The sequence below is a fragment of the Notamacropus eugenii genome, chromosome 3 (genome assembly GCF_028372415.1).
Source record: "Notamacropus eugenii isolate mMacEug1 chromosome 3, mMacEug1.pri_v2, whole genome shotgun sequence".
In the NCBI taxonomy this organism is placed as follows: Eukaryota; Metazoa; Chordata; class Mammalia; order Diprotodontia; family Macropodidae; genus Notamacropus; species Notamacropus eugenii.
The window spans coordinates 456,314,992-456,327,861 of NC_092874.1; the positions used below are offsets into that span (position 1 = coordinate 456,314,992).

The following is a 12,870-nucleotide window of genomic DNA, read 5'->3' on the forward strand; positions in this document are numbered from 1 at the left end:
AATAATTAAACAGTTGCACTTTTTCCATTCTCATGCCACCTCTTGCATTCTCCACGTCTTTCCAAAATGAATGATCAAAGCTCAGCAATTACATATGCCAGTTCTTTTACAACCCTGGGTTGTGCTTCATCTGGGATAGATAACTTGATCTTATTTAAGTCAGGGAGATGTTTTCAGCATGATACTTACCTTAGGTTTCAGTTCTCTGTTGTTTATTTTCCCCACTCTTTGCAGTCCAGAAGTAATTCTTCTTTTCAGAGAAAATAGAAGCCAAATTAGGATTGCATAGCACTACTTTCTCATCATCCTTTATGAACTGTTCCATCTTGCTTGGTTAACATTCCTATTCCTTCTTCTGTCTTCCAGTTTTTTTCCTGTCCTTTTTGTCTTTCTTCAGAACCATTTCCTTCTATCTTCAGAATTCTCTGTTTATTTTTAGTGCAACTTTTGTAACACACTCTCCCAAGTCTAGGGGTGGCACTTCAGAGTGTCTCTGACTTTTATTTCTTCCACAATCATAGATCTTAAGGTGGAGTGACTAGTTGATGAGCCCAACAGCCTCACAACATTTCACCTCAGCCTCTAGGTCCTTCTTGTTGAACATTTTCAATCTTTGAATATTGAAATAAGCATGAAGACAAATGAAGAATTTGTTGGCTTGTCTGCTTTGCATGAAGAAAGAATATTCCGACAGATGTCTGGATAATGGAGGTCTTCCAACACTATTGTATCATATCGCTCTACCTCACTTATGATTTGATTCAAAAAGTCTTCCTCTATTTCACTTTTGTTCATTTCAGATATCTTATAGTTTATTCCTATGGCGGTATTGCTTCCACTTTCCCTGCACTGATCTTCACCCACATATTCTCTATCATATTCCCTTCTTATTTCTAGATCTCTCAAAATTCAGTATTTTTTTCATATGCAATATTAGTTTGCTCTTTTGCATCCCCACCATATATGCACACACATATTTTCATTTTTAAATCTTGCATCTTTTAAATAAAAGATTATCATTCTGGAAAATTGGTCCATTTCCAAAGCCATTTTTCCAGTTAGGAATTTCATTGAACCATTTCTCAATGATATTCACAAAGGTAAATTTGCCTCTGTGCATCAGCATCTCTAGTTCATCCTCTTTATTAGCCATATCTTCTGCCTTGGGCATGTGCATATATACATAAGACTGTGGGTTTTATTGTCAAACTTTTTCTTAGATTCTTCTTTCTCCTTTCTTTCATAATACTTATTTAGTGCTTTAAGGAATGCAAAATGTTTGCAAAATGAATTTGCAGGAGAGTTTGCAAAACTATTTTCATCCTCACTACAACCTGGTGAGGGAGGTCCTATTATTTTTCCCATTTTACAAATGGGAGAAACTGAATCTAGGATAGATTATTGATTTGTCAGGGCTCATATGGTTAGTGAGTAAGGCAAGACTTGAACTAATTTTTTCCTTACTGCAGGTCCAAAGCATTAGCCCTTATGCCAATTAGCTGCCATCTTCTTGGATTCTAATTCTTGTGTTTGTTTGGACATTTGCGTTGCATTTTTCTCCTTATCCTATTGCTGCTCTCCAGCAGTTCTTCTTTATGGTACTTAGGTTGATCGATGCACAGAAGTAGTTTCCCCACTCATCCCTCCCTTTTCAGTTTATGCCTCTCATGACCAGATCTGTAAGACTTGAGGCAAAATAGTTTCACAGATATTTCCCATTGAACCTAACAACCTCAGAAAATAAAATAAAGACCTAATAAGCTGACATCCATAATACCTTTGCAATTAATCAGGGAGCATAATTTAAACTGCTCATTTACTATAGGAATGAGTGGAATAATGGATGAGAAAGGTGGCTTAGGTTCTTTGGAAAAATAGCACCATATAAATCGAAGATCATATTAACAGTCCATGATGATGATAATTATTATGTTTAAATATTAAAGTAATGTATAACCTATGTAGGAGAAGTGCTAAACTTAGCAGCAACATTGGGCAGGAGAACTATGCTTTGGAAGCTTTCCAAGAGATGTCATAAAAATTAACGGACTAAATATTCGTCAATGCCATCTGTATGGTAATTAAAAGTGAAAACGGGTGTCATAGTGTCTTGTCAGCATGCCACCCTGAAGAATTATATAGTTTTGGGTAGGACTGTTTCATAGATGGTATGGTAATTAAAACATACCCTATAGGCAACTCCAATAGCACCACTCAGAGAATTTGGGCAATTGGCCAGTCTTTAATTACTAATTAGCAAATATATACTGAGTGCTTTTCTTTTGAAGTTGTAAATCTTTCCAACTGAATGACTTAATTCTGTTTATTCATTACATTCTAATAGGAGGAAATTGATATATTTGAAGGACTAAAGGAGAGCCAGGCACAGCGAATGGCAGAAAATTTAGGCTTCCAAGGTGCCCTGAAAACTCAGGTATGGTAAAGCTATAAGGTCATGATGGGTACAGTTTATTTCTGATAACACTGATAAATTAATTCACTTCATCTTGAACTGTCCAACACAACCAGACCTAAAGAATGCATAGTGTTTTAGACTCATTTGAATTGAATATAATGAAGATAAATGTTTCTTTTCTTCCCATGGAGAAGGTATTTAATAAAAGTTGATCGATTGAGCTGATGTAGCAAATCTATAATATCTCTATAGATTTTTAAAAATCATATTATTAAGCACTGTTGTTGTTATTAGGAGATAGGGAGCAATTGGCTGTCTACCAGAGATGGCCAATGAGGCTGTGGCAAGAGGACAAAGGGGGAACAAACGTTTATTAAGCAGATTCTCTGTGCCAGGCACTGTGCTAAGAGCTTCATAAAAAATTCATTTCATCCTCACAACCACCCTAGGGGTAGGTGCCATTGTTACGCGCATTTTACAGTTGAGGAAACTGAGGCAAACAAATGTTAAGTGATTTGCCAAATGACATATGCAAGGTCGTGCAAGTATTAAACACCTGAGGTCAAATTTGAACTCAAGTCTTCCTACTTCTACCTAGCTACTTCATGCTAGTTTTTACTAAGCTCTAGTACCCAATTTTGCCAGATTTACCCAATGGAGTTCCTCCCTAAGGACAAACCCACTGACCCAGGAATCTGTTTCCAGACAAGTCACCCTGGATACTACTATGCACTCTCATGGTTTCCACTATTACCCATTGCTCTCCATTGGTCTTTCCCTCTTCCTTCTCCTCATTAGTCTCCTCCTGCTCCCTGAATCATCAAGCAATCAGTCCACCAACAAATACTTTTATTGGATGTGTGCTTTGTCACAAACACCCAAAGGCAGTATTTCCCATTGTCACACCAAAAAGGAATCACTAGAATTAAGCAAATGACTTGAAGGCTCCTAGATAGCCTGGGGAGTAGTTATCAATTATAGGCAACTGGAAGCTAGTTTCACATGTACAGCTGACACCTGGAGAGTCAAGCGCACATTTTCTCCAAAACCTTAATCAACTGAAGATGGGATCAGAAGCCTTAGTTTATACAGTAGCTTGGTCGTTTACTTACCTGTGTGACCTTGGACAAGTAATTTCTCCTCACTGAATTTCAGTTTCCTCTAATGTAAAATGGTGGAAATGACATTTGAACCTGTGTCTTTCTGACTGTGCCTCAGCTCCTTTCCCCTCCTCCACACGTGCACATTTGCATACATGTATACACATAAGTAAACATAGATATGCAATGCATGTATGTATTAGTTTGATGCAATGCTAACCATATACTATGTTAGCTAAATATATAATAGCTTTTAAATTCTTCTCATGACTCTAATTTGACTTTCTGGCCTTCCCAATCAAAAAAAAACTTGTCATTTTTAATGGAAAAATTACTCAATATGTTTCCCAGATTGAGTTTCGATGCCATGAATATTTGTTAAGAAAAAAAAGTAAAAGTCAGAAAAGGCTCTGGTAGAACTGGTATTTTGCCCTTCTGTTCTGACTTCTCAATTATCAACTACATTATTAATTTCTGAAAACATATGTTGTAGTAAATTAGCAACATGTGCCTGCAGAATTTAGTCCAATGAAGGATTCAAGGGGTCAAGGCAATACAAGACCACCCAGCTCCCCTGAGGGCTGTTCATACATATGGCTATCTTTGAAAGAGCCCTCATTCAGTGGGATACAAATGTGTTTTATCAGAGGGTTTGTAGTCTCTTTTTTAAGAGAGTGCTTGTGGAGTGTTTCAGAAGCTTCTCCACTTAGAAGCAAGTTTGTGAACCCCAAGAGCGCTGCTTCTATGTTTGACCCCAGAAATACTGTGAAAAATCTCTTTCTCTCTCCCTCTCTCTCTCTCTCTCTCTCTCTCATCTTCCATCTATCCATCTTTCTTTCTGTATATCCATCTGTCCACCTATCTATCCATCTCTGTCTATACATCTCTCTATTAATATAAATACAAAGCATGGTGATATTTTCATTGCTACTGCTTTGTTTTTTATTTGACAATCATCAAAAATCACAAAATGCCTTGGTGAAAGTGCTCTGCTGATGCGTGAATACAATTCAATCCAATAAACTTATTAAATACCTTTGATTTTTAGAACAAAACCAAAAACATTCCTGAGAAGGTAGAAAGTTTAACGAGTCTAAGTGTAGCCCTTTTCTCAATGTAGTACCGCATGCCATGAAGTTAGCTTAGGAAAATATTTCAGTGGAGAAAGCACTCTCTCCCTAAAGTCAGAGTTCAAATTCCACTTCTGATGCTTAGTACTTGTGGGAGCTTGGGTAAGTTCCTCCCCACCCCCACCCTACACCTCTGTTTCCCGAGGAAAATCAATGAATTGAAATAGATAGCATTGTATGTCCTTTCCCATTCTAGAACTATGAAAAAAATGTTTGCCCAGAGGTAGGGATGTAGCTGGCACAAAATTCAATGACTTCCTCTGCTTTCATCAAAGCTGCTGGTTGGGAAGTCGGGATCCTCAGTCCTGACAACTAGTTGTGATCCTCTCTAAGAGGCAAAGAAGACACTCTAATGGCAGTGAGAATGAAAAGACATCAAGAACATAGCTCTTGAAGCCAAGAATCTTGTTCTATTTCATCATATGGTTTGAGCACATTAGCATAGTTTGGGGTAAGAGTATGGGGAGGAAAAAGCATCTTCTGTATAGCTGTCCCTGAAGATCTGCTTTTTCAACTTCATTTGGATAAAACAGGAAAATTCCCAGGGCTCTTACTTTCTTTCCTGGTAATAGCTTCTAATAAACATTAGATAATTGATTTCATTTTGTCTTCACAGATTATGGGCTTGGATTGATGACCTTAATCACTGTGGCTTTTTATGTAAAAAAACTGATTCCAGCATACTAGAGAAAATATAGTCATTATAAACTCTGAAAAGCATGTTTTCCTTTGCTTGAATTGAGCGTGTTTACATTAGTGATTACAGCTCATACTGTGGCATAATCCCGTTAATAGGACATGATAATTTACACGAAGCTTAATAGCACTCTTAGACTATTGCGAAAACATTGTATTTTTTTATAATGGTCTGGTCTTGTGTCTGAAGGAAGTTTTGATAGTTCCTCTTAATGAATAGCTGTTGATAGACAAATTATTATTCTGGTTTGTGTCCCCCCAGATAACCTTACACAGAACAGAGATGTAACTTTCTATTTTTAATGTTTCATTATCACAGCAAAATGCATTTTCTTTCACTTTTTGAGGACTAATTCCATCTCACTTGATCACATTTAGGCTGCAGATCAAATTAAGAAGCTGTATAATCTCTTCCTGAAAATTGATGCCACTCAGGTTGAAGTGAATCCCTTTGGTGAAACTCCAGAAGGACAAGGTAAAAAATTAGAGAAAACAAATGAATGCATTCAAAGTCTTTATTTATGCAAACTATAAATTAAATTGCATGGAAGACTGTGACAACAGCTTTGCATTAATTTAATTTTGTAATTTAATTTCTACCATAGTCACAAATACTCCCATGATGGAATTTAACATTTCAATACTTTTGGTTTGTTTGCATCCAAATACTAAGCATTGGATCAATTGCTTGAATTACTTAGAAACATCATCCTTTTCTCTCTTTCTCTAGACATTTGTTTGTTATGACACAAATGTGGTTGAGAACCAGGAAGGGCCACAATGTAACTCTTGCCTGTCAAGTCTAGCTTGTCTAAATATTTTTGGTTTTGGCGACCAAGTCTCTCTTATCTTATCCAGGCTGGAAATGCATTGGTCACGCATGGACCTAAACCCACATTGTAGTATGGGAGCCTTGACACAAGGTTCTAACCTAGGTCATTTTCCTTCTTCTTAGGCATACCAGTGGCCCTCAGTGCCAGAGGGATTACCCTATTGGTTCCAGACTTAGTGACGATCGATAATTGGCTTAGCCCACTTCCTTTCACAATTCCCTGGCTCTAATGATCTATTAGTACTACCTTCCTTGTTAGGCAGGACTACACATATGTGTTATCCAAAGATTCTTAACTGTCTTCAGAGTCTCTGAGGCATCACTACTTATTGGAGAGTTTTGCTTTTCTTCTTAGTAATAAGCTTGGGTGTCAAGTTAGTGTTATGCCCAAACTTAAGCTTGTGTATTGATCATGGACTAGTGACATATGGGTCACGATGCTCTTTTTATGACCTGCATAGGTCATAGTACCTAAATTTTGGCTCAGTGTCTAAATTGTGATTCAACGTTTAAGTTATGATTTTTTGATAGCTCACCATGTTCACCTTTCACAGAATTTAAGTTTTTGTGACTTTCTCACTTACTATTGTATTTTATGACTTTTCTCCAATCAGGATCCCACACTTCCCTAAAGAAACTAGTATTTGAGGGAAGATAAGATGTGTCCAAATAACTACTGTATTAATTAAAATGTGGCAAATGTGTGGGAGAGGTATAAAATACTATGACACAGTAAAGGAAGAAGAGATTTCTGATGATGGAAAATAAGGTGTGTTTCATAGAGGAGGTGGTATCTGATGTAGATACTGAAGAATGTATAACATTATAATAGGTAGACATGAGAGGAGAACACTTGAGGCATAGAAGTTTACATAGGTAAAGGCAAAGAGATTGGAATGTATAATACATGTATGGCTGTAATAGACAATATGTGAAGTGGGAGGGTAACATGAGAAAAGACTTGTGGAATGTAGATTGTGGAAGGTTTAGAATTCAGCTAAAAAAGTTTAAATTAATGAGATTCATGTTTGAAAAAGTTGTTTTTACATTTTGTTGCTCTGAAAAGTGTCCACAAAACCTTGCACCTTACAGTACATCATCCTCTTCCTTTCACAAACATCATTCATAGTAATTCATCATTTGTAATAGTTGCCATGCTTGTAACGGTTCTGGGGAAGTGGCTTCCAGTAAAACTGTGTTTATGATCTCTTGACAGCAAAAACCAATAACACTTTGTGATGATTTCTATTTACTTTTTATTTTGGGTAAATATTCATTATCTGAATGCTAATTAAATCTAAACAAAAAAAGAAAAGTTCAGTATTACAATTTAGACAAATCCTTGTATAAATATGCCCAATCCCCTTTAAAAGAATCAAATTATTATTAAAAAAATTAAGAAGCCCTGTGTACTTTTTAAACCTCTAAGTTGCATCAAAAAGAACTTATTTATATGTCCTATTCCTCTCTCCTTCCCCTACTAAATTGTAAGCTCCCTGAGGGAAGAACCTATAAATGCTTAATTGATTTGTTGAATTGAATAAAAGGCCTGATTTCCTCATTTGTTGGGTCTCATGCAATTGCCCTTCCTCCAATTTCTCTATTTTGTATATATCTCATGAGAAGCAGCATGGACTGGTAGACAGAGAGAGCTGGCCTGAGAATCAGTACCCCTGGTTTCAAGTTCCACTTCTGATACCTCCTAGGTATGTGACCCTGGGCAGGTTACCTAGTGTTTCAACTGCTCTACACGACTCTCTAACTCTAAATTGCAGAGAAGATGCAGCTCTGCATTGGTGGAGGGAATTTTTCTCCAAGAATTTCCTATGACAAAGAACTCAAAGATCCAATATCTATCCCTATAAATTTTATGTTTATTTATCTTTGTGCATTTTGTTTCTCCCCAGGCAGATATAAGCTCCTTGAAGGCAGGGACTGCTTTGTTTGTATCTTGTTTTGTCTACATCTAGCAGTATGCCTGGCACAGAGGAGGATGATGAATGAATATTTGTTTAATTGACTTAAAGACTGTAATGCACTTTATTCAGATCCTTAGCAATTCAACAAAAACTGTCCTAGGAAAATAGATAGGGAAAAGAGAAAAACTGCCAAAGTCTATGTTAATATTCTGATGATTTACCATTTTAAAATATTAAGAGTAAAATTCTTTGTCCTTATAGTATCTTAGGGCATAATATATCAAAAGACAACCCTGGTGTGGTTTTTTAAAAATAAAATTATCTAAAGCTATTAATTTGCTTATTGTACCATAAAAGTCCGGCTATTGAATTATAATCACAATTAAATGAATGTGTTGGTTTATAACTCTAATGAACAATAGTGAAGTTAAACCAAATTAGAAAAGTAGTGATTAATGACTGAATGTATAATTTTTCATCATCTCCAGGGTACTACCATTCTCAAGGGAACATTTTACTTAGTAACTGCAACAAATATCCATTTCAACTTAAGAAAGTGTACAGCACCCATTGAGAATTTTAGTTTCCCAGCGAGTCTTTCCATTCATATCAGTAATTAGGAAGCAGGTGACCTTTGGCAGCACATTTTTGAGCTTGTTGATTTGGGAATTAGTTTTTTAAGTAAGAATTTTAAAAGATATTTCAAATTCCCCCTGGCTCTCTCAGCTTATGCCCCTCCCATCATCCTATCCTCAATCCCACCTCAATCCATCTTCACTAGAAGCAACTGCTTTGCCACAGAATCTATTTGGAGGAAAGGTTATGTTCATTCTTGTGTTATTTTTTTTAGAATCACAGACTCTCTGATTTGGAAGGGATTTAAGAGGTCAACCCCCTGCTTTGCATGGGAATGATTTGTGTAGAAATATATAATCCATGGAAAATCACTGGGCAAATCTTTCAGCTATTCAAGCAGTTGGCAACTTCTGGAGAGCATCCTCCCTCACTGCCACCTCTTTCTTTCAGTTAGTTTTCAGGCTATACAAATATAAACTAATGGATGTACCTGAGTATGTTGGGGCCAACAATACGCTGTATCAGAAAAAGTCCTGACTTTGGCTCAAAGTCAGGTTCAAAGCCTGCTTCTGATGTTCACGATCTGTGTCACCTTGAGCAAGTGAGCTCAGCTCTCTGACCTCAGGAGCCTCATCTATAAAATGAGAGAGTGGGTTAGGTGGCCTCCAAGGGCTGTTTTAGCTCTAGGTCTCTGATGCTCTGAAAAGCTAAGACACCAGACCACTTGCCTCTCTGGGGACAATGCTTCTGGCATGCAGGGAGAATTACACTTCTAGGCATTGGGTTCAAATCCTTCCAGTATCATTCATGTGTGTGAACCTGGGCCACTCACTTCCCGTCCCTGACCTGGAGCATCCTTATCTGTAAGATGAGCCACAAAAATATAAATGATAAGAGTTGTTATTTCCATAGGGCTTGCAACTACAAAACCTATCACATGCATACTTCCAACACCCCATTAGGCAGGTCATGATCAGAGAGCTAGAGGAAACCTCAGAGAGCATCTCTAATGCAACCTCATTTTACAGATAAGGAAACTCAGAATCGGGGATGGCATGTGAGTGGCCCAAGGTAACTCATGTAAATGGCAAGAGAAGTATTTGAACCCAGGTCCTGTGGACCCAGAGCCAATGCTCGGTCCGCTGTGTTCTTTAGTCTTTTTATGTCTTCTGACTTTGTCAGCTAAGTGGGACAGTGGATGAAGGGCTGGACTTGGTATCAAAAAGTACTGAGTTCAAATCTACTCATTTAACTTCTGTCTGTCTCATCTATAAAATGAGGGTAATAATAACATCTACTTTCCATGGCTATTGTGAAAATAAAATGAGATAATATTTGTTTGGCAAACCTTTAAGCACTATATAAATGTTAACAATTATGACCATTATTATTAATAAGCTTGCCCTTTCCCATCCACACTCAATGATTACAATGAGACATTGCCATCTAAAATGCATATTACTGATTTGGGTAGCCAGATAGTACAATGGCTAGACCACTGGACTACTGAAGACTATTTACTAAGATTTGGATGGGATCGGATCTTCATCTATGAAGGAATTTCGTCTAGAAAGGAATCCTAGAGCTTAAAACAGGAATCATATGTGCATTGACAAAGAATTCAGTATCACAGTGTCAGCATTCTGGCAATATGACTTTCTTATTTATACCGACTGGTCCTCAGAAAGCAGACATGCTCTGCGTTGCAGCAATCCACAGCCATTTCTGTATGGTAGAAGATGCTGGAGCAGTTGTTCCACCAGTGCGAAGCCCAGGGTTTCACAACCTAAGGTCAACCCCATTACACAAAGAATTAGACATCAGACAGGGCTTGTAGAGGAAGGAGGTGTTGAGGATCCTAAGAAATAAACAAAACATTCCCTGCACTGACAAGCTTATGATCCGATATTGAGGGAATTGTTTGCTTCCTGATCTTATTCAATATAAAAAAGAGTTCCTGGCAGCCTCTGCTCTTGTTGGGGCCCAGCAGTGACTCTAGTATTTAAATAATCGACATTATCCCCACCATCTTCAGGAAAAAAAATCTGTTCTTCTCTTCTGATAGATAATCAAGCTCTGATTCGTTGTTATTTTGTGTGATAGCCCATAGGAAATGTTTCATTTTTGGTTCTTCCCCTTTATTTAAAAGTCATTCTTTATTTTCTTGGCATTCATTTCAAGCATGTGATCCATATAAATTATGGGGGAGGAACCTGTATATATCATGCACAACATCTTCATAGATTATATCAACAATAGGTAGGGGGTATGTCAAAATCTTGTCCATAAAAATACTTAGTGCACAATTATATTTTAAGCACCTACTGTGTGTCAGGCACTAAGGATACAAATATAATGAATGAAACAGTTCCTACTTACAAGGATCTTGTGTTCCCAAAACAATTATCAGATGGTGGGGCATGTGTAACAGGTGCTATATATTGAATCATGAGTCTCTACATGTGTTTGTTTGAGTCATGCATTACATACAAACTAAGTGTTGCCAAGTTTTAATACCCCCTTGAAACAGAGACCAGGGTTGCCAACCTGCAAAGAATGAACCTTGGATTAAAAAGTAGAATATGGGAAAAGGTAAAATACTACAGAACTCTGACAGGAAACAGGACACAGAGTGAACTGAGAAGCTCCTGAGCATGAAGGAAAAAAAGGAAAGAAATGACCACAAAGTTGAAAAAACCCTGATAACAGGGAGGAACCAAAGCAGGGAAAATTACCTAAGTTGTGGACAGAGTAGAGCAATTTCAAGAGAGGAAATGGTTGCCTTGGCTGGCAAAAGTGGTTTGAAATCAAGATATCTTCAAGGGTCAAAAATGATGTAATTTGACCTCCCATAAGTAGGGCTAATGCTTTTATTTTTTTCACTCATGGGGATGGATTTGAAATGATGCATCCATACTATCTGGTCAAAGGGCATAACTATGCAAGATTATAGGTGCAAGACTTTGACTATGGAACACATAAACTACATTGGCCTTTCATATATAGGATTGACTTGTTATGATCCTATTAACATGATGCTGTGGAACTTAATGCTTTATTCGTAAATATGTTATGAGAGGAAGTGTGGGACACAGTGCTTCCCATGAATGTTCACTGATGAACATTTCATTGTGAAGTGTATTCAGGGCAAGAGAGGTAGAGTCTATAATAGGCTAAGAGAGTGTTCACATTTTTTAACTATTCTGTTGCAACATGTAACAGTCAAGCCATCAATATACATCTCTGCAGCAACTGAGTCTTAGAGTTGCCTGTGGGCAGTGAGATCTTATGTGATTTGCCCAGGACTGCATTGTCAATATGAGTTAGGAAACAGGGTTTGAACCAGGAACTTCCCAGTTCTGTGGCTAGCTCTCTACCGATTAGGTTCTCCTGCCTTGCACAGAATATAGGTCTTGTTATAAAGTGGAACTTCAGGGGCAGAGTCAAAATGGTGGAGTAGAAAGAAGGACCTGCCCTAGCTCTCCCCCCATAGCCCATAAAATACCTGTAAAAAATGACTGTAAACAAATTCGAGAGCAGCATAAGCCACAAAATGACAGAGTGAAAAAGATTTCCAGTCCAAGATAGCCAGGAAGGCTGACTGGAAAGGTCTATCGCAGTGGGCTAGGACTAGAACACAACCCAGCTTTGACCGCATTGGATGAACAGGACTGGAGCAGGCTTCAGGACATGGAATCACAGGTACCAACTGCAGTTCCCAGATTTCTCAACCCATAAATGGGAAAGACAACTTCAAAGGTCAATGTGAAAGCTCTTTCATCTGGGTGAGAGGGGTGTGTGGTTGACCCCAGCTCTAACCCCAGGGCAGCAGCAGCCTCTGAGACACAGCTTTTGACACTGGAATAATGAAGCAGCCAATATGGGTCTCAGTCCTGAGTGGCAGTCCTGGATTGAGGAGGAGCACTGGTGTGGTGGAGCTGGTAGAGGCTCTGGAGAGGGAATCCTACTCACAGATCCTGGGCAGAAAAGAGTACTTGTGGTTGCTCCTAGACCAGAATGCAGGCTAGGAGAGGAATAAACTCCTCTTCCTTGATTGTGACACCTTGGAGGAACTGAGAACTTGCAGGTCCCTAGAGTATACCCTCCACTTAACAAAGGACTCAGTAGTCAAGTAACTGGCTGGGAAAATGCCCCCAAAAGGGGAAAAAAGTAAGACCATAGAAGGTTACTTTCTTGGTGA

The 12,870-nt window shown here is 38.1% G+C and overlaps 1 protein-coding gene across 1 annotated transcript in view; it reads left to right on the forward strand.

Moving 5' to 3' along the window:
* The window catches only part of SUCLG2 (succinate-CoA ligase GDP-forming subunit beta), a 319,621-nt gene that overhangs the window by 157,203 nt on the left and 149,548 nt on the right, over positions 1-12,870 (forward strand). Inside the window, exons 6-7 of the mRNA XM_072598723.1 lie at positions 2,345-2,434; positions 5,721-5,817. Of these exons, the coding sequence (XP_072454824.1) occupies positions 2,345-2,434; positions 5,721-5,817 (187 nt within the window). The remainder of the gene's footprint in view (positions 1-2,344; positions 2,435-5,720; positions 5,818-12,870) is intronic.